This window comes from Pararge aegeria, chromosome 10, assembly GCF_905163445.1.
Source record: "Pararge aegeria chromosome 10, ilParAegt1.1, whole genome shotgun sequence".
In the NCBI taxonomy this organism is placed as follows: domain Eukaryota; kingdom Metazoa; phylum Arthropoda; class Insecta; order Lepidoptera; family Nymphalidae; genus Pararge; species Pararge aegeria.
In genome coordinates, this window is record NC_053189.1 from 1,350,669 (window position 1) to 1,375,804 (window position 25,136).

The 25,136-nt window shown below is 35.1% G+C and overlaps 3 protein-coding genes across 3 annotated transcripts in view; 1 reads left to right on the top strand and 2 right to left on the bottom strand.

The window, feature by feature from the left end:
• Nucleotides 1–25,136, bottom strand: part of LOC120626959 — a 186,929-nt gene that overhangs the window by 129,054 nt on the left and 32,739 nt on the right. The gene's annotated exons all lie outside the window — the stretch shown is intronic.
• LOC120626957 lies at nt 18,255–21,290 on the top strand. The gene is made up of 2 exons (XM_039894774.1): nt 18,255–18,673; nt 19,959–21,290. Exons 1-2 carry the CDS (start codon nt 18,430–18,432, stop codon nt 20,660–20,662), a joined length of 948 nt encoding a protein of 315 aa, XP_039750708.1. The 5' UTR covers nt 18,255–18,429; the 3' UTR covers nt 20,663–21,290.
• On the bottom strand, nt 18,669–21,140 carry LOC120626955 (protein ALP1-like). The gene is made up of 2 exons (XM_039894769.1): nt 20,803–21,140; nt 18,669–19,718 (listed from the first exon to the last, which is right to left on the bottom strand). The coding sequence occupies exons 1-2, from the start codon at nt 21,111–21,113 to the stop codon at nt 18,821–18,823; spliced, it is 1,209 nt and encodes a 402-aa protein (XP_039750703.1). The 5' UTR covers nt 21,114–21,140; the 3' UTR covers nt 18,669–18,820.

Sequence of the window (25,136 nt, forward strand, 5' to 3'; positions counted from 1 at the left end):
TATAACAAAGTTATCCCTAGTATACAACGCTTATTACTAAGGCGGTGTGTTTTATTTCGTAAAGAGAAAAAGCTTGCGGCTATGTTATCTTTACAAAGCACTGACGGCTAACTACCGCCATAAGAAAGTTCTTTCATTATGTGGTATCATTAAAAGTTTCTGTTGTGGCTTGTTTAACGTAAGACTAAGCACGCATTGGTATTTTATATCAACACTATCTTTTGCCCTCATTCTTCAGCTGCGTTTATTAATGTATTTTTCAAATCCCATGATGATGTTTTCGTGGCATAAAAAGTAGTATATTTTTATAAACTTAAAATACATATAAAAAATTTCGGAACTTATAGGATTCGAACCTGCGACTCTCTGGCAATCGCAGCCTGAGCGCTTTCTCCAATTAAGCTACGGCTCTCCTAACGTTGATGCCGAAATTATGCCTTTCACATTAGTCTTATAGCGACTGTAGCATCATCTAGTAGGAAACGTTTCGATCTACTTTTTCAAAGGTCCATATCCACTGAGACACTTTTGAAACAAGAGATAACACATTGCTTTTTTTATAATTTTTCCTCCAAATAAATTAATTCTATATGCGGATGCCTACGTAGTAATAACTATCTGCATGCAAAATTTCAGCCCGATCCGTCAAGTGGTTAGGGTTGTGCGTTGATGTGCGAGATGACTGACTGACTGACTGACTGACTGTCAATCAGTCAGTCATTCAGTCAGTCAGTCATCTTTGCCTTTGATATATATAGATAAATTTATTAACGTCTTTGTTGGTAAAACATTTATTAATGAAGTCGGTTTTCTTGTTAAAAAAAATTCCATCAGAGTTATTGAAATTTTATTCCATCGTCAAAATGTTTGTTCACGGCAAAATGAAAACAACAAACTTTATTGAGAAGTTTCAACTTCACTTTTAATAAGCCTTTGTTATTTGACTTGCCAACGAAAAAATATTTTACGCTTAAAAATATAAAAATTTCAGATTTGAATAATCCAATTAACAACGGCGGACGCAATTAAAACTAAGCTCAAAAGCTCTAGTACAATTTTTAACTTTAACACAAAAATATATATATACATATAAACAAGGCAATAGAAAACAAAGATGTGAAAGTTGACATTTTTAGAGACATTTGAAAAACGATTTTATTAAAAAAAAATATTAATTAATAATTATCGTCCACATGCTAGCTATATGTTCTCTGTACTCCTATATGGTGTAGAAGCGTAGACGCTGACAGAGACCTTGTTCAATAAACTCGAAGCGTTCTTATGTGGGTTTACAGACGTATGCTAGGAAGTCCGTGTACGAAATTTAACTATTCTACATAAAATGGGTAAGGTTCTACAGGTACTCATAACAGTTAAAAGAAGAAAATTAGAATATTTTGGACATGTGATGCGTAATACGAAGATGTATGAACTTCTTCAACTTATCATACAAGTAAAGTGGCAGGCAGAAGAAGGCCTGGCCGTAGAAGAATATCATGGCTCAGAAACCTCCGACAATGGTTTGAAAGAGCGCCGAATCATTATTTAGAGCAGCGGTGTCCAAAGTAGAGATCGCCCTTATGATTGCTAAACTTCGCAAGGAGACGGTATCCTAGGCAGTCCACATGCATCAGGTACAAGCACCATTGCGGGTCCAAGCTGTTTATTCTCAATTCTCTACCAATACGACAGAGGCCAACAGTCAGTGCTTTAGATTCCCATCCTGAATAGATAGTCCAAAATTATTCAAGGTCATTGTAAATACCTATTCGTACACGTAAATGTATGTATCCGTAAAATCGTATTAAATCTATATTCATCATATTTAAATTAACTAGGTATTTAGGTACAACATTATTAATTTAATTAAAATTTTAGAAATTAAAAGGCTTTATCATTAAAATTAACTATTTTATAACTCTATATTATAATTGTGACGGTAACATAGGCTTCTTTTTGGAATTAATTATTCGGTCAATTCTCCACGTTATTATCCAACTACCCTCCTATTCTTTATCGTACACTATCACCTATATACGCAAGAGCAAGGCAAGAGTGAATGAGTGAACTTAGACCGCATCATTGCTTTACATCAGGCATGATAGTTGTCAAGCGTAGGCCTATATTATAAAAAAAAAGAGTCACGAGTGCCGTCTCAAGTTGGTATTGGACCGCTTCGCGATCGGACGTATGGCGATTGTGTCTATCTGCGCATAACCACACCTGGATAGTGGTGACGTCGTGAGTGCATCTGCTGTGCCCGTCGAATCCCGCCAAGTGTTTTCGTGTTGCCAGTGAATGTGTAGTGTTCCAGTGAACCGTGCTCGTCGCTTCAGTATAGGTCGAGGACCTGGTCAGGTTAGTGCACGATTCCCGTTTTCTTTGCGCCCTCTCTGCTTAACGCGTTGACGCCTAAATTTCTTTTTTATTTTTGACTTTTCATCGCGCTATTAGAGTAGTCAAGTGAAAATGATAATGAAGACCACGGATGGTTACCGGAACTATACAATAATTGGTATTAAACGAATTGCGTTTTGATTATGATATATGGTTTAGAACTCCTCAGTCATAAACGCCCCGGCTTCTGCAATATTTTGGAAATGCAGCTGAAATTTGGTTTTTATAAATCAGACAAGGGCCTCATAAGAGTCACTCAGCGGACGATGGAGAGAGCTATGCTCGGAGTATCTCTACGTGATCAAATCAGAAATGAGGAGATCCGTTGAAGAACCAGAGTTACCGACATAGCTCAACGAGTCGCGAAGCTGAAGTGGCAATGGGCTGCGCACATACATCTGAGAACGGATGGACGTTGGGGTCTCAAGGTGCTGGAATGGAACTGGTAAGCGCAGCGTTAATCGACCCCCAACGAGGTGGACGGCGACATGAAGCGCGTCACAGGGAGCCGCTGGACACAAACGGCACAAAACCGTAGTATTTAGAATTCCCTACAAAAGACCCACGTCCAGCAGTGATATAATAAAATTAGACAATTAAAAGTGTGAAAAATTAAAAAAAAGTATAAACCGACTAGGTACTTTTATTTTTAGCAGTTAACAAATTATAAAAAGGAACCGTATACAAAGTATATATCTATACTAAGTAATTTTACATTTTACTTGGCACCAACTTATAAATGTTGTAGAACATACTTTATTTATTGCTATTTACTATTTACCTATTTTATCAAACAGCCCCTCAGAAGTCTGTTACCAAACGAAATTCGATTGGAATGGATTGATTTGCGTGAAAACTTAAATAAGTATTTACTCAACACATAAAATTCATGATGCGAAGAAAAGGTTCAAAGGAAAAGTCGTTATCTCAGAGAGTGTTTGAACAACTTCGAGCATTTAATCCACGTTTCATCTAACTACTTTCATTTCTATGACAAATTCGTATTCTATTTTTATTAACAAATATTTTTTGTGACACCTTTAATATAAATATGTTATTTTGAGGACCCCCTTGGCGAAGCTTTGTACGTTTGCGGATTTAAGTGGGAGGACCCGGGTTTGATCGAAATTTGGAAATTAATAATTTCTCATTTTTTTCTAGTCTGGTCTGGGGGAGGCTTTTGCAGTGACGAACCGAAGACGGGCCGCTAAGCAATTTAGCGTTCCGTTACGTTGTAACGGTATTTTTTTTTTCAAATCGGACAGCTAGGTATTTTTTGTTTTTATCGCGTAAATAAAATACAAGATTTTTTACCATAAACTTATTTTATTATACCTACAGCACTACCAAAGCATTCTATAACTTTACAAATTTATATTTCAGGGCGGTTCTCAAACTAATTAAGAAGCCACTTTACTTGTTACTAACTTTATAATATTAAATTGCTGGTTACTAGTTCTCTCCTCAAATAGTATAATGTTTCACACTGCTCTGAGTCTTTTAATAAATACACTGCCATTTGAGTACTATCTTCTACCATCTGGAATTGTATACTTTTTGTCAAATTTTCATTAACAATTTTTCTGTATGTTTATGTGGTGTACAATAAAAAATTATTCATTCGTTCATCTTGATATGTGTTCTAAGCAAGGGTATGTGGTGTTTACTTAATATCTAAAAGTAAAAGTATTTTATTTGCGCTCCGTAGTAGCTCATGAATACCTTAGATATAGTGCTCATTTATTTGTGGATAAAATTAGTGCAGAATATATTTTGTTCGCTGGACGACCTCTTTTCACCCTACAATATTATATATAATAATAATAAAATTAATATATATATTTTTTGTGTGCGTTTGACATGCATGTATGCTTTGACATGGGAAAGAACATAGGCCATCTTTTCTCCTGGGAAAAAGTGAGTTCCCGCGGGAATACAAAACCTTAATCCACGCGAACGAAGTCGCAGGCATCAGCTAGCTAGCTATCAATTCGTTTATGTATTATATATAAGACTGTTTCTTAATTGATATGACATATTCATTCTGAGTTTGTTGGATATAATATAGTTTGTTAGGAAATTTAAAAGAGAGGAAATTTGATTGATGATGATGGACCAATCAGATGGCCCACCTGATGGTAAGTGGAAAATCATTGCTCATAAACAGAGCCACACTTCGCAACGAGCCGCCCTGTGTCCATCGACATGAGGCGTAGGTGCTAAGCCTGTGCTTTTACTTACAGCGGCAACCACGTTCGTGCACAGCATTGCAACAATGCTGCTTATCGGCAGAAATACACATGGGGGTAGTACTTCTCCGGACGAGTAGGTACTGTCACAAAAAGCTCTACTACCGCTAAAATATTAAGTATAAGTTGCTAATTAACGTGAAGTAATTAAGAAAGAAAGAAAGAAAATTTTATTTGGATATACACACACTAGAATTAAAATACAACTTATAGTCTACACAACAATTATAGGAACGGTGTGATCCCAAAATGGTCTTCACTCAGCATGTTCGAATTGCCTGTTAAAGACACAGCGCTGATCTTCCGTGAATCCAGACGTGACGTTTGGACGGTAGGCACTGACAGAGCGACGCTTAAAAACTATGGGTAAAATAATACAATTTAAAAGTATTATATAATTTAAAAAAAAAAAAAATGTGTAAAGATAAATAAAAATAATATAAAAAATTTGTATACATATATAATATTTTGTTACGATCAAACCGATGAAAATAAAATAAAAAAGTATAAACACACGTAGGCACCCTTGTTCAAATGTTTTGTTGTTGGAAAAGATATTCTCTTAATTTCTTTTTAAAAGAGAGTTTAAACATGCAGATATCTCGTAATGGCGGAGGTAGGTCGTTCTAACATTTAATAGCCGCGAATTTAAAACTACCACAAAAAGCAGCCTTAAAATGTCGCGGCATTTTAAGGGGCCATGTGCGACTTGACCTTGTATCCAAAGTTTAAAATTATTGGTCGTAATTTAAATTTGTTAGTGTAGATGCTATAAGTTAGTGCATTCTTTTATGTATTCTTGTCCGAAAGCCTTTCACAACTTTTCATGGCCACATCAGAATATATATATTTTTTTTAAATACATAATATTGCAGAACTGGCCAGATTTGTAACCGAATCTCTCTGGCCGGAGTGCTTTGCCAATTAAGCCACTTTCCTGAATTGGAAAAGCACTCCGGCCGCAAATCATATCTTGCCAGTTCTGTTGTGGATGTAAAAATAATATATCGAGTAGTTTCCGCCAAGCTAAATAATAATAAATTAGTGCCTAACAGAACGTATTCACGGGCAGTAGCTTGTAAAAAATGCACAAAAGTATTTTAAGCTTCTAATATCCACACAGTTTGTTCTAATTAATATTGATAAGTCTGACCATTCTGTAAATCCAAATACAACGATATAGAACCGTTTCTTTATTGTTTGTAAACATAATATTTGCTGTGTTTGCTTAGGACAACCTTTATTTTTTCTATTTCATTTATTTATATGTAACAAATGTTTATAAATAGCCAATTTTATTGTGTCAAACAAAAATAACAGGAACTGTTAATTGTATTTTGACGATTGTTTTACAAACATTTTTCATTTAACATTTGATTGTGAAATAAAACACGAGCGGGTATTGCTTTTGGACAATATTCCACTCACTAGATCTCTCATGTAATTTTAATTGATGAATTTCTTCATAGCAAGGTTGCCTGAAGACAAGCCGCTCCGCTTTTATCGCACACGAGATAGAACAATGATTGTTGAATTGTAAAATTATGTTGGACAAGAGCATCTACTGAGTTTCTTGCCGGCTTCTTCTCGGTAGAATCTACCTCCGGTGATAGTCACTACCAACAGATATACTTGACGTTTCAAAAGTGCTTATATTAGGGCTACTTGAATAAAATGAGGTTAAAATTTTTTAAAGCAGGTTCCAAATTCAGATTGCGACTTCTTCAGCCAAGCCGGTGTAAATACGTGCCTTACCACCTACGCCTCAGGTTGGCGGACACAGAGCGGAATCTTATAGAACGTGCTCCTTGCATGCTCTGCGAAGTGTTGCTCCACTTATCATCACGTGGGCCATCTGTTTGGAACGTAAATCTATACTAATATTATATATCTTTATTTCTAAAAAGTATTACATTTTTAATTATATTTATTAAATTATATAATGTATATTTTAAATATATAAATACGTAATGTATATTTTAAATACATTTACGTTAAAGTCGCCTCTACGGCGTAGGCCTCCCCCAAGTCTCGCCAAAGCTTTCTATCGCGAGCCTTTCGCATCCAATTCGGTCCACACCTCTGATGGAAAATATCTCGCCACCTCTTTTTTTGTCGCCCTCTTTCCCTCGTTTCATTTCTTGGAACCCATTTAGTCATTTTCTTGGTCCATCTCTCTGGTTGCAATCGGCAAACATGTCCTGCCCAATTCCATTTCAAAATTCTTATCCCTTTCGTTACATCTACAAGTTTTGTTTTCTTTCGTTTTTTAACATAAAGTTAGTTTTAAAAACGGAGAGTGACATAAGCTACTTTATATCCCAGGAAAAAAAACGGTCCCCACGGGATTTGTAACTGTGTAATTTGTGTGTAAAATCCGTAATAAAAGCGGAAGAAGATCGCTGGCAACTAGTAATAAAGAGTTCAAACATACAAGTTGTAAAAGTATGAATTGCTTTACCATACAGAGAATAACTAAAACTTTCATAGTGTTCTAACAATTTACCAATACAGAAAATTACCTACGTTAATATTGATAGAACTACGAACTCACGCTCTCAATATACCCGTAAAGCAAAATATCCAGCTTTATAGTATTACTATAGCTAAATCAAGATGTAAATATATCCCCGTACCGCTTTATAATGGTTTAGATTCTAAATTACATTAGGCAGATATACAAATACATATTGTGTTCAAAGTTAGACAATAAATAGAGCAGACAAAACCAATATGTATAAATATGCAAATACAATATTAGCATGTAGATCTAAAGTATATCTGAATCGAAGGGCGTAGATCTCAGTTTAATGACTTATGAAAGGATCGCAACAAGATTGGAGCTAAAAAACTAGAAGCCGACGATAAATTTTGATTATATTTTTATCATTTAACCTCATAACCTTCTACTAATATTATAAATGTGAAAGTGTGGATGTTTGTTACTTTATCGCGCAAACACGGCTGAACGGATTTGCATGAAATTTGGCATGCATGTAGCCTTGGACATGGAAAAGAACATAAACTACCTTTTATTCTGATTCCTTACAAAGTTCCGAGGAAAAGTTGAAAATTGTTTCCGAGCTAAGCCGTGGGCAGACTGCTTTGAAATTTGGTATGCATGTCACCTATGTGTAAAGGAAATGTTCTTTCTATACCGATTGCACAAATAGTTCCCGTAGTAGGTTTAATAATTTATGTGTAAATGATGTCGTGTGTAGGAGGTATATTAATTTAAATTATTTATGTTACTCTTTATTTGTACACAACATGAAAAAATATACAAGAAAAAGAAACATAAAAATAGAAGTAGAATACAAAATGCGGCCTTATCGGTTAGTAGCGATCTCTGCCAGGCAACCTTAGAATCAGGGAAAAAATAGGAGAACTAACTGCAGATGGTACAAAATATAAAATAAAAACATAAGAATAACTAAATACTTATACATGAACAAATGCATAATAAATATTTAAAAAAAAACTAATAATAAACTATGTGCGTTGAACAAAAATATAATTTCTGCGACACTACCATATTAAATACGTAATAGCTAAAACGCAAAACTGTACCTATTTTTCTCTATTACAGCGCAAGCCATAAAACGAGTGTACATTTCATTCCAATTTTTATTACTTTCCCATTTTTCATTTCATTTTGGACCCATTTCTGAAGTCCACGCAGTCGCGGGCAGAAGTTAGTAATATATATTTGAAAGACACAGCGTTGAAAATATATATGTTTACCTACAGTTAAATAACATTACACAATAATACGAGCTAGGATTCGAAGATTTGGAATTAGAACACCAAATGTCTCTGGATTACACTTATAACAGACCTTCATTACAATATTTTTGGGAATATGAAAGCAAAACTAGTTTTTATAACAGAATTTTATCTATTCCTTTTTGTAAAGACACGAAAAGGGACCAGACCCTTGAAAACCGTAACCTAAAAGTAAAGTAATGTAAAGTAAAGTTCGTCATAACGTCCATATGGCTTAGCGAGCATGTAATACTAAAATCCATTGCCCCTTTGAGTTGAAATGAGATTTAAATAAAGAAAAATTTCGCATCCAAAGAAAAATCTGTTCATTTTGCTATCTCGTTTTCATTAATAAATATGTTCAAATTAAGAATTTGAAATCTCGTTTAGATGATTGTGAATTTTTCACTAACCGAAGCACTGAAACGCGAACAGTAGATATTTGATACACTATTGAAAATTCCCTTCATTGTTAGAGGGAATTTTCAACATCTCCGAAATTCATATTGTGTTTTATTTAATCTAGATATGTGATAAGTAAAGTATTCAACGCAGGAATAAAGCTTTTAAACTCGTATCATATACGTATGATGTATATTAAAAATATTATAATTCGGATAAATAGCTTCCTTGTTTTCGAATAAAGCATAAACAGGACACAAATACATCTCTGCGCAAAGTAAAAGGCCTTTTGTCAGGCTTATGTAAGTTTTAAAACATCTCCTTTACCTAAGTAAACACGGAGACTTTCTTTCTTTGCCTTCGAAAAAATTTCAAACACGACCCAGGCCGTGAACTTCAGAGCAACTCTCTGCGCAATCAAAGTAAAAGGCCTTGTTCCCCGAGATGGTTTCCATTCCGAAGCGACCCTTTTCATTGGGCTTTTTTAAGACCTCCAGACAAAGGTGCGACGGGGACTGTTTCGTCGAGTGTACGGTGTGACCTTAATCCGCAGAGACACGTGAGTTGTACCCGTATGGGGCTTTAAATACAAAAATACCTTCAATTTTTTCCACCGACTCCGTGAAAAGGGGGTTTTTATATTTTTTTATATTTATACTCTTAATTTGCACACCACTACAAGTTAAAGAAATAAAAGAAGAATAGAAAAACAAAGATAAAAGCACGATCCAAAAGGCGGCCTTATTGCCTAGTAACGATCTTTGCCAGGCAACCTTAGGATTAGGAAAACACGAGGAAAACAGAATGCAGGCGCTGTGTAATTCAGGAACAAAAATACATACGAATAACTAATTACTATTACTTGAACTAGATTACACAAATATACAACGTGTAAATGCAAACTGAAATAAAAAAAATATTACTTTAATGGCTTTAGAGACACTACGACGACTCTTAGACTTCTCTGTGAAACTGAAACGCTATTAGTTACTTAAACCACTGCCATAGTTTTTACTGAAAAAAATTAGGTGCTTAGGTGCAGCGCTAACATCGTGATTAACATCACATGCAAAATTATAATTGACTCCTGTCACTTATTTAATCTATTATGAAGGTACCCCTCGCGTACCGTAGGTATAGTACCTACGTTACTATCACTAGACACTTAAATGGATTGAATTAGTTTGTATGGAATAATAAATATGCTTCTTTCGGTATAATGTTGTTACAGTGATTTCTTATGTTACTTAGGTAACCTTCAACGGTGTTTTATGATTCGGTTATACGTTTTATGTAACAGATCATAAATTCACATATAATAAAAACATAAATAATAGAAGCATAAATCTATATATATAATAGAGAAAGTGTGTGGGTATGTTCCGTATAGGCTCTAAAACGGCTCGACCGATTTCATTTAAACTTTCAGGGAATCTCCGGGTTGACCTGGCGAATAATCCTGTAAAGTTTGGTGGCTCCGATCGGAGCACTCCTATTTTTCAACTGTCAAACTGTCAAATACAGCTTTTATTTACTATGATGATATTCTATTGTTGGGTGTACATGGGTGTAGATAATGATCTTCACCCGTTCGAGAAGAGAATAGAAGAGAATGAATATGGAGGGAAATAAATGATTTAATATATTATGAGACTTAAATTAAAAATTTAATTATGTAAGTTTATTTTTTAAATAAAATAAAGCAAAATCTAGCCCGGCGAAGCGGGCTGGGTACGCTAGTAGATGATAAAATTTTGTTCTACCTTGGCAACGCCCTTAGTCGAGAGTGATTCAGAATTTGCATAATTCAAATTCACTCACATAAATGTCGTAAATTAACACCACTATTCACGTTAGGCAAAATCACTTGACAACTGCTTGAATATTCATCGGGAATTCACAGATTAAAAAAGATTACGAAGGCTCTCAATAAAGCTCAGACGTGACTCGGATTACAATCACTTATCGAAACGATTTTGGCGAGGTATTCAATATACGAGTAGGTATATTACCTACTTATGTAGGAGGATAATTTGGGCTGCCTACCTCGAAATTCCTGGATCTTAATTATCTCTGATCGGGCCTTTTTCCATCTACAGCTATTATCTTATCCATGAACTATGTTAATATAAAAACTACAAGTGGGATTTGAATAAATTAAACGGTGAGGCCATTCAACTTATTTTTCGTGCAATTGTGCACATAATTAGCGTGCATTCATGGAATACATTTTGTCCTGGTTAAATAAAGGACGCAGTGCAAAATTTTGGAAAACACAAAATAACCCGGCTAAGTTTGTTGTGGGCTCTTCTTAGACCAGGGCGCGTTTGGGATCCTCGTAGCATTAGGTTTAAGTTGGCGAACGAAGTTATCACCATCCCCTTACAATTATGTAAACATGTATGTATGAAAGCTTCATAAGTGCCTGTGATAGGCCTACGTGAGTAAAGAAATTTTGAATTTAAACGTGGACCAAGCCGTGGGCAACAGCTAGCAAAATATAATTGGATGCCTTTATTAATGAGAGTCGGTTGTATGTATGAAATTCTATTATTTATTAGGCAGTTGTAGGGACTTGGATAATCCCAGTCAGATGAGCTTGATTGTTTAGAGGCGGCCAACTTTACCGTGAATAGAGCTTCGTGTACCCGCCTGAGTTATTGTGCTCTATTTGAACCTTTCGTTGTGTAGAACAGCTTTAACTTTATATTTAACTAGCGTTTCCCCTGGTCTCTGTAATAGAGATCGTCCGGGATATACTACCACCATGTTTATACCACCATGTTTGGGCCTCATAAGAAGGCTCAGAGTCACTCAGCGGGCGATGGAGACAGCTATGCTCGGAGTATCTGTACGCAATCGAATCAGAAATGTGGAGATTCGTAGAAGAACCAGAGTTACCGACATAGCTCAACGAGATAGTTCGGAGAAAGGATGGACTTTGGGGTCCCAAGGTGCTGGAATGACAGCCCCGAACTGGTAAGCGCAGCGTTGGTCGACCCCCAACGAGGTGGACAGACGACATTAAGCGTGTCGCAGGTAGCCGCTGGATCCAAGCGGCTCAGAACCGTGGAACTTGGAAGTCCCTACAAAAGACCTATGTCCAGCAGTGGACGTCTATCGGTTGATATGATGATGATGATGATGATGTTTATTTCTGCCACCGAGAAGGAATGCAGTTTTCCGGTCTGAAGAGCGTGGTCGCCTGTGGAATGACAAGCACATAAGTCTTAATACCTGCGACTCAGGTTAATTGTACATTAACCTGAGTCTTATGTGCCTGATGTGCCAAGGAAGCACTTTGTAAGACGTCTTTCTTGCATACACTGTGAAGCCTGTGTCTGTTTATACGCGACGGTTACCCACTTATCATCAGATGGACCAGCTGCTTGGTCCGTCGATAACTAAAGGTAAAATGAATTCATTCGCTTATATATTGACGCATACACACATTCTATTGACGTTCCACCGCGTCACATCGTCCGCCCCTTGCTCGCTAAGCCAATGCAATCTAAATGGTAGTTGCCAGGATTAGCGCGTTCTATTGATCAAAAAAATAAATCTTAAGATGTATTTTTTAATATTATTTCATTTTACAAAACTAGAAAATATAGTAAATTTTTCTATAAGCCATAAAATAAAAAGTTTTTTTTCCGAGCCAAGGTTACGTGATCACAAACGCCTATTGCCTGGTTGACACTATGTTTACAGTCTTGTGACGTAATAAGGCTCTCACATTCCTCATATATTCTACCATTTATTCTCCTAAAAAACCTTTGTAATTGATTTTAACAAGCAACACTGCATTTTACTATCAGTTTTTAATTTTTAAAGACTCAAACCGAGCGTTTTGGTGCCATTTGCATGGATTTGAATTAATTTATTGATTTGATTTAAAATATTGAAAATCATGCCGAAATTAATTATTTTTACCTTTAAAATAGTTTTATGGTATAATTTGAGACGACAAAAAACCCAGGTAAATACCCAAACCAGTTAAATAAACATTCACGTTAGCGTAAAGTTCTGATGGGCCGATATTTCACAATTTCTTTACGAAAATAAAATAAAACTATCAAGAAGTAACATAAGCTATAATTTATTTTTTTAAATGAAAATTGCATTAATGTACCCCAAAGTGGCAAAATTTTCCTTGTAATATCAATTATTCGAGCACTGAGAAAAGTATTCATAATATATAAAAATGATGTGCTACATACTTTAAGTTATCATCATGTCCTACAGAAAAATTCCCTGAGAAATAAAGCCCAAAAAAGGTGGTTAATATGACATTACGTTCCGACCTTTCATACACGCGGTTTAAACCACGGTATACAGCTAGTTTATGATATATCAAATAATACAATAAAGTATTTATTTTACTTTGTTGTATTGAATGGAGAAAAACTGTTAAGATAAACAGAAACGAACCTTCCTAATCCAATACAAGAAGAAGTTAATTAAATATTAAATGAAAAAAAGAAAGGTAATAAGATAAAACAAGCAATCCATAGCTTTTTTCAAAATAAATTTGTAGAACGTGTTCTTGATAATTATAATTAAAACGTTAAAAAACTAAAATGTACCTTAAGTCCACATTAATAGACTCTATAGTCGTTAATATGAGGAAAGACTCCATTACCTCCTGAAGGTAAAGTGGCAATAATAAGTTGGCCTGCTTCGTTGCTTAACGTCCGTGTTGATGTATGGCGAAACTAGAACTATATAGCGTTGCGGGAGCCTAAGTTAGCTGGTCTTGGAAGTATTCAGTGGGAGTATTATCCTGGGAGCATTTGTTTTATGACAATGTCATGCACAATTTATTTTTGTCATCTATTAAAAATATCTGGTAAATGTAGCTCTTTGTAGATTAGAAATGTGGGGATTAAAAACAACATTGTCAGCATATAGAGAACAAAAATTAATTATATTTATTTTGTAATGTAGAGCAGCAGAACATATTTTTTCCTAGTGGGCTTCGGCCGTTGCAGGCCACCTATTAATTGTAACCTAATGAATCTGAAGCAAAGTATTTTTGTCCTCATGTACGTTTGGCAGTCGTATTTGGATAGATCTGAATAAGATTGACCTCCCTGGCGCAAGGGGGAGCGCTGTGATTTTAGGTGGGAGGTTCCAGGTTCGATTCCTGGCAGGGCAATTATTTTAATTTTCTCTGGTCTGAAGGCTTCAGCCGTGGCTAAATACCACAAGTTTGGTACTTGTACCAAAGTATTTCCTATTAACTTCGGAAGGAGACTGAATACTGCTTTTAACTGTATCCATGTTTACAACGAATTACCCACCGACACCATTCGTTAAGAACACAAGGCAAGTCAAAAATACATAGTTTAAGATATGTCCATTAAGCATTCTGAGATATTATATATATATTCAATGTATCGCGCGAACAGGAATAAATAAATATTGAGCCTGTAAAATGGGAGTTTCCTGCATGTATTACATTTTTATTTAGTTGAGTTTCATGGTTTTATCTATGGCAAACACAAAATAATTTATTTGACGTGTTGAAATTCGAAAGCATTCATGAATTTGTGAATATAATTGAATGGCACCTTTCAATTCAATTAGAACCCAATTCAGGACATCGGAATAATTCAAAGTTGTATACTAGTTTTCCGACAATAAATTTAATATAAAGCTTCTTTTTTTAAACTCCAGAGCATTCTCAGATAATTATGAATTTATATTTAACTAGCTGTTGCCCGCGACTTCGTCTGCGTTTGATTTTGTTTTTAAAGTATTCAGTATCGTTAAGCCTTAAATGAGTAAAGTAGTATATATATGTATAACATGTGACTGTCAATTAATTAAAGACAAATAATTTGCAATAAAATAAAATTGCGGCTATAATTAAAGATCTAAGCTATCCTATCTCTTAAGTTGGAGCAGACTGCTCACGGTGTGCCAATTTAATTTAAAATCGGTTAAGTAGTTTAGGAGTCCATCGCGGACAAACATCGTGACAGGAGATTTATATATATTAAGATTATTATCTTCTTCTTTACACTAGCCAAGGGATTTTAATGCAGTTTCAGCAATAGATAGATTTAAGAGGAAATATACGTAGTATTCATGTGCATCATAGTAGAGAAAACTAAAGAAATATGGAGACTTGTAATGTGCTGTCGTAACAATCGCTGGCTAAACCTTACGAGATAGAGTAAATATGTACTACGGAAGTGTATCTTAAAAACATCGATAAAAAATCCACGGTGGTATAAATTTATCTTCTAAGTTCCTGTGGGGTTTTATATTTACCTACTAGTTTCTGCCCTCGACTTCGTCTGCGTGGACTTCGGAATTGGGTCTAAAGCGTCGCTAGCTAACAATTTTCAATTTTCCCGTGGCAACTACTTAAGGAATCGGGATAAAAGGAATCCTATGTACTTTTATATGTCAAAAGCTACATGCATGCAAAATTTCATTTAAATCCGTTAGCCGTTTTTGCGTGATTGAGTAACAAACATACACACTTTCACATTTATAATATTACTAGCTGTCCCGGTGAACTTCGTACCGCGGATTTTTTTATTTTTTTTGATGAATGTTATATTCTAAACCGGACTAAGAGAAATCCAAAAAAATAAATATCATAAAAATTGGTCCGGCCGGTTTTGTGTTAAATGGTGTAACTAACACAACTTTCTTTTATATATATAGATAAATGATTAGGTTTATAAGTATATATATTACGTATACTAAAGGATATCTTTATGTTATTATCATATCAACCAATAACCGGCCCACTACTGGACTGGGATCTCCTCCCACAAAGTAAAATTATTTGCAAGATAAGCTGCGGGCAGACAGCTTTGAAATTTGGTATGCATGTCACCTATGCTATGGAAAAGGACATTTAGCTTCCATAGCGATCAGTCAAATAGTTCCCGTGGTAACATTAAAAGTTATTAACGAGCGAAACGTTAGACCCAAGTCTGAAGTCCAAGCAGACTAAGTAGCCGACTAGTAATCATTATATTATTAATCACTCCAAACTGCCCCACATAAGTATCTACATTGTAAGTAGATACAAGTATCCACCCGGCTTTGCGTGGGGCAAAGCCGGGTGGATCGCTGGTAAAATATAATAATTACCTTATTCGGCCGCTAGAAATGTTGAATGAATGAATACACTTTTATTGTACACAACATAAACATAACAAATTAAAAGTAAAAATGTAACAAAAGGTATACAATTTGGCGGCCTTATCGCTACATAGCGATCTCTTCCAGGCAACCAAAGGCGTTAAAAACAGCTCAATAAGAGAGGTAGGTGGTGCATTTAACTGTACTGTGTTGCAAATAAACATGCATAAACCTATATAAACAAATATAATATGTACATATAACAAACTTACAATAAAATATATAGAAGAAATGTTCAAGACTTATAAGAAGGAACGCATTAAAAACAACAAAAATTCACGTAGATTTAATAAATACTACCTTTTAAAAGTTGGTTGGAAACGATCATTCAAGGAAAACACATTCCAGGCCTGCGGCGGCGTCGCCTTCGAGTTCAAAAGGCCCTTTTTTAATTCGATTGGCTCTATAAAAGTTCATACAAATATACTCTTTCATCGTGCTCGCCAACTCAATTTCAGACCTATTTTCAATAGCATTGAGTGCTATATACAGTAACATGAATATGTGTAGCTCAGGTCTGTCCAGCTGTCCGTGGGATGGAAAGGTCGTATTATGTAAAAGCAATTTTTCAGATGATCCAAGTTTTCATATGAAACCCGCACAGAATTCAGAACATACAGAGTCCGTGTACACGACTTATATTTAAGCATAAAAACTACTCCACTTTAGCAGTGTTTCTCAAACAGGCGCGGTGGTTACTCACTTCATTCATTTAGCAGTTTACAGTAATTAATTTACCTCTAATATTCTAAAGCTTTAACATAAAGTTTGTGAGCTACGTGCAACATTCCATGGGTGTGGAGTGAGACGTGCTCGCGGCGGCGTCTTCTCTGTTTGCAGACACAATGCACTGCATTTTGACGGCCGATTAGCGCAGTGGGCAGCGACCCTGTTTTCTGAGCCAAGGCCGTGGGTTCGATTCCCACAACTGGACAATGTATGTGTGATGATCATGAGTGTTTTTCAGTGTCTGGCTGTTTATCTGTATATTATATTAAGTATTTATGTGTATTATATTCATAAAAATAAGCATCAGCTATCTTAGTACACATAACACAAGCTACGCTTACTTTGGGGCTAGATGGCGGTGTGTTTCGTAGTACATTTTTAGTATATTTATTTATTGTATTTTTTGTTAGCGTAAAAATATTATTACTTAGGATTAAGATATAGGTATATTTCTATCTAGTTCTGTGATATTTAAGCTTTAGTTGTATTTTCGATGTACCTATATGAGCGCCAACTTGCCAAAACTGGATGCCTAGTTTGGCGAGAAATATGTTTATGAAACCATTGAGCATATTTTATGATATAAAATAGTAGTTAGAGATAATATTCCGAAGCTCGGAGGTGCATAACACCAATTTCCTAACTCAAAATACTCAGAAAAAAGCTTCGCTAAAAACAAATAACAATTTTTTTAGACCTTGTAGGAATCGAAGGTTGAGATCCGTAGCCATACATGCTAGCCACTGGACCCACCTGGTAGAGGCCTAGTTGAGTAGACAGTGTAAGTTAATCTATATGAAAATATAAGGTTTCCCGAAAGCAAGCTGCTCTGCTTTCATCTCATACAAGATAGAACAATGATTGTTAAATTGTAAAATAATGTTAGAAAAGAGCAACTGCTGAGTTTCTTGCCGGCTTCTTCTCGGTAGAATCTCCTCCGCGACCTAGCTCTAACGGTTTACCAAATTCAGGCAATCTATACTCATCTCCCCGAAATACGGTTATTTTCAATCGCTATTATGAGTTAAAGGATCTTAATCCTCACAAAAAAATATTTATCTTAAATTCAAATTTGGAATTTTGTTATTCCTTAATATTACTTCTGTTTTCTATATTGACTGAATATAGAATAGAATAGAATAGAAAAAACTTTATTGAAACACAACACAATAGGAAAAAATAAGGAAAACAGTAATAGTACTTAGTGCAAAGGCGGCCTTATCACTAAAAGTGATCTTTTAAAGGCAACCTGAGAGTACGAAGCTGATAAAAAAGTGGAAAGTGGGTGGTGTATAATGGATGTTACAAAAAATAAAATAAACTTACATCAACATACATACTGCATTTTCATATTAACCGATATAAATTTATATGTACTATAATAGATATTAATGGGGATGTACCATTTATTATAAACTTACTACTTATTCGACGATGCTTGAAGTACTCCATAAAAGTAATTTCATTATTTGAACAAGTATGAATATAAAAAAAGGTATTTTAGCGAACTCAGTCCAAAGTTCTCGAGAGTTTTAGAGCCCTCGCCCACGGCGACTTTTTGTAGCGATGCTGTCGCGCATTTACTAAACGCACGCCAGCATCACTACTAACGCGTGTTAGTCGCATTTGCAACGCGCTACTGCATCGCGACTGTATCGATGCAAACGCGCGACCGTGTCGGACGACATCGGGGGAAGAACGGAGGGAGGGCGGTGCGTGAATGGAGAACCGAGCATCAGTGCAACACAGACAGGTCGAGAGTGCTGTTGTCCGTCACATGCGTAAAATGGAGTCGTTCGACACTGAATCATTTATTATGGCAATTCAGAACCGTCCTGTAATATGGGACTCGCGTCTTCCTGAGTATTCGAATAAGATTGCAAAAAGAAAGGCATGGGAAGAGATAAATGAAATATTTGATTCAGAATTTGGAGAAAAAACAAATAAAGAAAAGAATGCTTGTGGTAAGTTATTTAACTTTATTAAATTTTATCATTATAAATGTAGATGAGTGGTGAGAATTAATGAGATATAGATGTTCCAGAATAAGTGAATTAAGTTACGTTTACAGCCCTTTCTAGTTACTTATAGCTATTTTAGGTGAAATTATTTCAAATTTTTGAATCTTGCCACGGTACAGAACCTACACCGGTGAAATAGTCAGTATATATGTTTCGGATTGCAGTACCACTTAGTTCTGATCTTCGTCTTCCAATTAAAAGTAAATTATCACTGGCAGGTGGATCTTGGAATCCGACTATACTCAAAGTGTGATCAAACTTGTACCCATCTCGCTTACGTATAAAATTGTGCAATACGCAACACGCTTTAACAATATTCGTAGCAAAATCTACATTAACGTTTATGGGCCGGTTGAAAATTTTAAATTTGTTACTCAATATACCAAACGTACATTCAATATAACGCCTTGCGCGCGTCAAACGGTAATTATATATTCTCTTCTTTCGTGGTAAATGTTTACCAGCGTATGGTCTTTGCAAGTGTTGTGATAAAGCAAATCCTTCGTCGCCAATAAACGAAAACGGTATAGGTATTCCATTGTTAGATATAGGTCTTGGTTGAGGTAAATTATAATTTCCTTGTCGTAACTTTTTTACCCATTCGCTGCTGTCATGTATTGTTGAATCTGAGCTCTTTCCATAACATCCGACATCTATATCTATGAAATTGTAATTAGCGTCACATATTGCTAACAAAACGATGGAAAAAAAATGTTTGTAATTGTAATATTCTGAGCCGGTATGACATGGTTTTATAATTCTTATATGTTTTCCATCTATTGCTCCAATTAAGTTAGGAAAATTAGCATGTTTCATAAATCCTTCAGCGGTTTCTAAATGTAATTCTTCTGTTGGCTCTGGCATGGAGATGTCTTTTACTTTTTTCCATATTACTTCCACAGTTTCCTTTACAATCGTACGTGCAGTAGTATGTCCACATTTAAAGTCCAAATGAAGATCTGTGAAATTACATCCAGTTGCTAAGTACCTGTAAAAAAAGGAAAAAAGAAAATAAAGTAATAAAAAATACATACCTACAAATATATAAATCACGCCTGTAAACCTGTAATCCTTGTCGGGGTAGGCAATTTAAGGGTGATATTCATTTTAACTCTCCGAGTCAAGATGATCCGAGCTAAATAGGGATGCCAAGGTCGTAAGGTTCTAGCTCCATTTGCATTAATTTTTCAATTGCATAACAATAATAAATTTGTATATCTTTTTTCAGCTATTGAACTCCAGAAAAAATGGAAAAGTTTAAAAGATTGCTTTAACAGAGAACGGCTGAAAGAAAAAAATTGTCCCAGTGGGTCCGGGGCTAAACCCAGAAAACAATATGTTTACTATAAATTATTGTCATTTTTACAACCTTTGACCGAAATCAGACCACCAAGTCGACCTACAGTTACTGAGGAAAACGACTCCGAAGGCTGTTTGGAATCTTTTGTTATTCCAAAATCAAAGAAGCTTAAAACAAGTGATGGCGTTGATGATGCACAAAACAAATTATACGAAATTCTAACTGAGAAATTGAACAAAGCCACGCCCGCCATTCAACATCCAGATCAACATTTTTTACTTTCACTTTTTCCACATTTTAATTCCATAAAAGAAGAATATAAACTCGATGCGAAAGCTGAAATGATAAATTTGCTTCGCAAATATAACAATATGGCACAAACGTCTGCATACACCAGTCACTATGGATATCAGTCTGGATACCAAAGCTACGACACAACTCCTGCTCGTACAAGCAATGAAAGTAGTGTGTCGCAACTAATAAATAGCTACCACTCGGCGCCAACGCCTGCTGGTGCCAATGTCAATACTGCAGGTAGTTCATTGCAACATAATGATAATGATAATGAATATAATTACAGTAATGATGATTCTACACAAGATTCTATTATCACAAACCTATATTCGCCGTAAAGTAAAAAGTAAGAAATTAAAACCTTAATTAAGTTTAAGTATGATTAATATTGAATTATAATAATTATTTTTTTAAGTTGTGATTAAAAATGTGCAAAAACTATTAAAAGATAATTAACATAAAATTTGGTTTTTCTTACCTTAAAGTTATTGTTAGTCGTTCTTCAGCTGATATACATTGTCTCATCACTGTATTTCTGCGTGTCAACTCTGGTTTTACAATGGAAAGCAATTCACAAAACGTCGAATATGACATTCTATAACAACTTCTGAATTTGAGATCATAGGATTTTAGTATTTTAAACGTTGTTACATGATGTCCACTGAGTAATCTCTCTTTATTAAATGGGTGCATCCAATATTGACGCTGCTTTCGTTGCCTGCGCTTCGGCTGCTTACGTAAAAGCAGCACCAAAGACAACGTGACTAATGTTGCCTCAACGGAGTCCATCTTGCAACTGTAGCGATCGCAGGTATTTTTGTGCTGTTACTGAATCGCGTTTGCATCGAGACAGAAGCGCGACAGTATCGCGTTTGCTTCGCGACTGAATCTAAGACCGTGGGCGAGGGCACACAGCTAGCGACCGTTTCGCGACTGTATCGATGCGGACACGCGACAGCATCGCTACTGTATCGCTACAAAAAGTCGCCGTGGGCGATGGCCCTAAGAAATAACAAATCGACTAATTGGGCATAATATCGAATAATAATTATTTAGTTTATCATAGTTTTTATTTTATCGCCCAGTGGGCAGCGACCCTGCTCTCTGCATCCAAGGCCGTGGGTTCGATTCCCACAACTGGAAAAATGTAAGTGCGACCATGAAGGTTTTTAGTGCCTGGGTGTTTATCTGTATATTATAATTATGTATGTGGATTATATTCATAAAAATATTCGTCAGTTATCTCAGTACCCACAACACACGCTACGCTTACTTTGGAGCTAGATGGCGATGTGTGTATTGTCGTAGTATATTTATTCATTTATTTATTATTTATTTATTTACCATAACCACGTGATTACCACATTGAGACCATCTGACGTATCGACATCAACGTGCTCATAAAGGCTTGTAAAATGATGAGCTTAAAATCATTCAGAGCAACGGGTAATCCAGCTACCCCTTATGACAGTCAACCTTCGATATGAGATGGTAAAAGAATAAAGATTAGCCGATATATACTATATGAGAATCCGTCAGACATTAAGCACAAAGAGTGGCTACTGACAAAATCATATGCTGAAACTGAAATTCCTCTGGAAGTCTTAGGATCGAATTAATATGTAAAACTCTAACTCAGATATACACACACACACACATACACACACGCACATACAAACACACACAAATATACATACATACATACAAACACACACATACACCTGCAAAACAAATTTATATATGTATATATAACTTAATATAATAATTATCTTATATAAGCAAACATATACGCGAGCACAATTACCTACGCGACGCAAACTCACATACGCACAATCATCGAAACAACAATTTAAGGAGAGCACTGTCGCTTGTAATACAGGTTTTTACCTAAATCAGGGACAGTAGATTTTAAATGGCACCATTACATACATTTTTTACATACACACCAATATAATTAGTGAGGCACGCGTTTGTTTGTATAAATATTTTAATAACTACTTTACATTTTAAAAACTGTATGTACCTACATTCTTGTGAATAAATTATTATTATTATATCATTTATTATTTTTCTTTTTTTTAAATTATTAACAATGCTTAAGAATAAATTAAAAAAACACTATTAATATTATTATTATTATTATTTAAGGAACACACGCTTGGTTGTATTTTCTCCGCCGACGAGTAGCTTTTTGGCGTATCTAAGATAATTTGGGATAGTTACTCATACTATTTTTGTTTATAAGCTTACATCATCGGATTCATACAGCCCGTTTAAATTAAGTGAAGATCAGGGAGCTATTTCGAAAAAGATGAACATAGAACAACAATTAAAATAAAATAAAATAAATAACCCGTGTCCCCGGTAGACGATATATTACAAACCAAGACGTGCGGGTACGAGCAAGAATCTTGGGATTGGTCGGGAGTTAACCACTTTGGTTTAGTAGTACCTAAATAATAAAGCAATAGACATATCTATATCTATAAAAGTCCCCAATAAAAAATAAAGAATTAATTTTTTTTATCTATATCTCTACTTATAATAAAACTGTAACTGGAAGATTTCTGTACATTAAATATATTTTGAAAATTTTGATCGGGGGATGCTTTATAATCGATACTGGGTCCAAAACAGATTTTGATTTAATTTTTTCTGTCTGTCTTTCCGGGCATCACGTGAAAACTACTGAACGGATATAAAACTTAGTATAGTGGTAGTTGATATTCCAGGTCAACATAAGGCTACTTTTTATCCCGATAAACAATAAGTTTCCTCCGGGAAATGGGATGAAAGTATTTATCAATTTTATTTCATAGCTCCGTTAAATTTGAACCGATTTTAAAAATTCTTAAACTTCGATCTTTAAAATTTCTCTATTTATTTGAAAAAGTATACTACTACCAAGCATGTTTTGTCTTATTTTAATGAAGATCTTATAAATATTGTCAGAAATAAAGGAGATAACTCTTCACAAATAACAGCAAGTCGCAAGGCATATGAGACAAATGCATGCGTACCATCCTACTAATATTAAAAATGCGAAAGTTTGTGAGAATGGATGTATGTATGTACGTATCAACTAAAATAATGGCAACTTGCTAACTCAGTATACATCGTACAATAATCGTAGGTACAAGACACGATGATTATGATGTTAGCATCAGATCTATTCTAGCTTCTCGATTGACTCATACGCGGACGAAGTCGCGAGTGTACGCTAGTATGTAAATAAAATTCAATGCAAGAAGATTTCGAGACCTGTGTGTTCCATGATAGTTTGTAGTCTGAAGAAAATTCTCTATTATTTATGACGTCGATTAGTCGTTATATGTAGAGGATTTAACCGTAACCCACTTCTTTAACGCTTAGTACTCGTGCTTCCGGTGTCCGGCTGAGGTCGGGGTCCTTTAATCTACTCCAATCGGAACAAAGTGCTGCATCGACACAATCGTACTAATACATCAGACCACTGTCGCTTTGATCGAAAGGTTTTTGTTACTCTTGAAGATGGATTACTAACTTTGATTAATTAGTTTATTCGACTCTGAATCTTTCATCTTGTGGTACAAAAGCCAGTGGTGTTATACATAAAGCTTCCAACAGGATTATAACGTAAAGGATTACTTAAACGATAAAAAAGCTTGCTCTAACTTCATAGCTTAATATAAATTTACTGTGAGATGGTGATAACAAAAAATATTACCCGGCTAAGTTTGTTGTGGACTCTTCTTAGACCAGGGCGCGTTTGGAACCCTCGTAGCTTTAGGTTTAAGTTGGCGAACGAAGTTATCATCATCCCCTTACAATTATGTAACCATATTATATGAAGGCTTCATAAGTGCCTGTGATAGGCCTACATGAATAAAGATTTTTTTGAATTTGAACATCATTACTTTTTGAGCTGGCAATTAAGTTTCATTAAGAGAGTCTAGTAAAACCAGTGCCTTTCTAGCAATTTACTGGCCACTTAGTCCAAAACTTAAAGCAGGTATGCGCGAATATTGTTTGAGAGCCTCATATTTAATAAAAATAAATAAATAAATATAAATTACGACAATGCACACAACGCAATCTAGCTCTTAAGTAAGCGTAGCATGCATTAAGGGTGCTAAGATAGCTGTTGATTAATTTATGAATAATATACTTAATTACTTATAAAATACAGATAAACACAGGCACAGAAAAACATTCAGGTTCATCACACAAACATTTTCCAGTTGTGGGAATCGAACCCGCGGCCTTGGACTCAGAAAACAGGGTCACTGCCTGCAATGATGAAGTATTCCAACTTATTAAAATGAAAAAAAAAACTCGCTTTTTAGGGTATAGGTTTTCAATATTTCTTTCCATATACAATCAAAGTGAAAGTAGCAATCGGGCGAGTATAGTATTGTATATATATTTTTTATTAGTTAAACTAATCTATACTAACATAGTGGATGAGGAAAAATTGTTACTAAGATACTAACAATCTGAAACGCTTGAATAAATTATTATTATTATCATACTTTTTTATTTATCTAATGATAAACGACTAAGACACTATGTAGGACTGGAGTGTATCGAAAATGCACCCGTATTTATATAGAAATTCCCACCAACTCAATGTCATAAACATTGGTTGTTAACCAAATATAATTTTAATTGTTTCTTGGAAACTATTTAATAATTGAATAATAATAATAATAAGCGATTTTGTAAAAATCCTAATCAATTTAATAAAATATCTGGCCAAATTTACTGTAACGGCTAAACGCTTAGTGTTATCTTTTTTTTTATATTTGCTTTTCCCGAAGCCGGGACGTTTAT

Coding starts and splice junctions, on each gene's coding strand:
- LOC120626957 (XM_039894774.1), top strand. CDS start 18,430: ATGGAGAACCGAGCATCAGTGCAACACAGACAGGTCGAGAGTGCTGTT. Junction 18,674..19,958: donor TAAAGAAAAGAATGCTTGTG/GTAAGTTATTTA, acceptor ATCTTTTTTCAG/CTATTGAACTCCAGAAAAAA.
- LOC120626955 (XM_039894769.1), bottom strand. CDS start 21,113: ATGGACTCCGTTGAGGCAACATTAGTCACGTTGTCTTTGGTGCTGCTT. Junction 19,719..20,802: donor CGACTAACAATAACTTTAAG/GTAAGAAAAACC, acceptor CTTTTTTTACAG/GTACTTAGCAACTGGATGTA.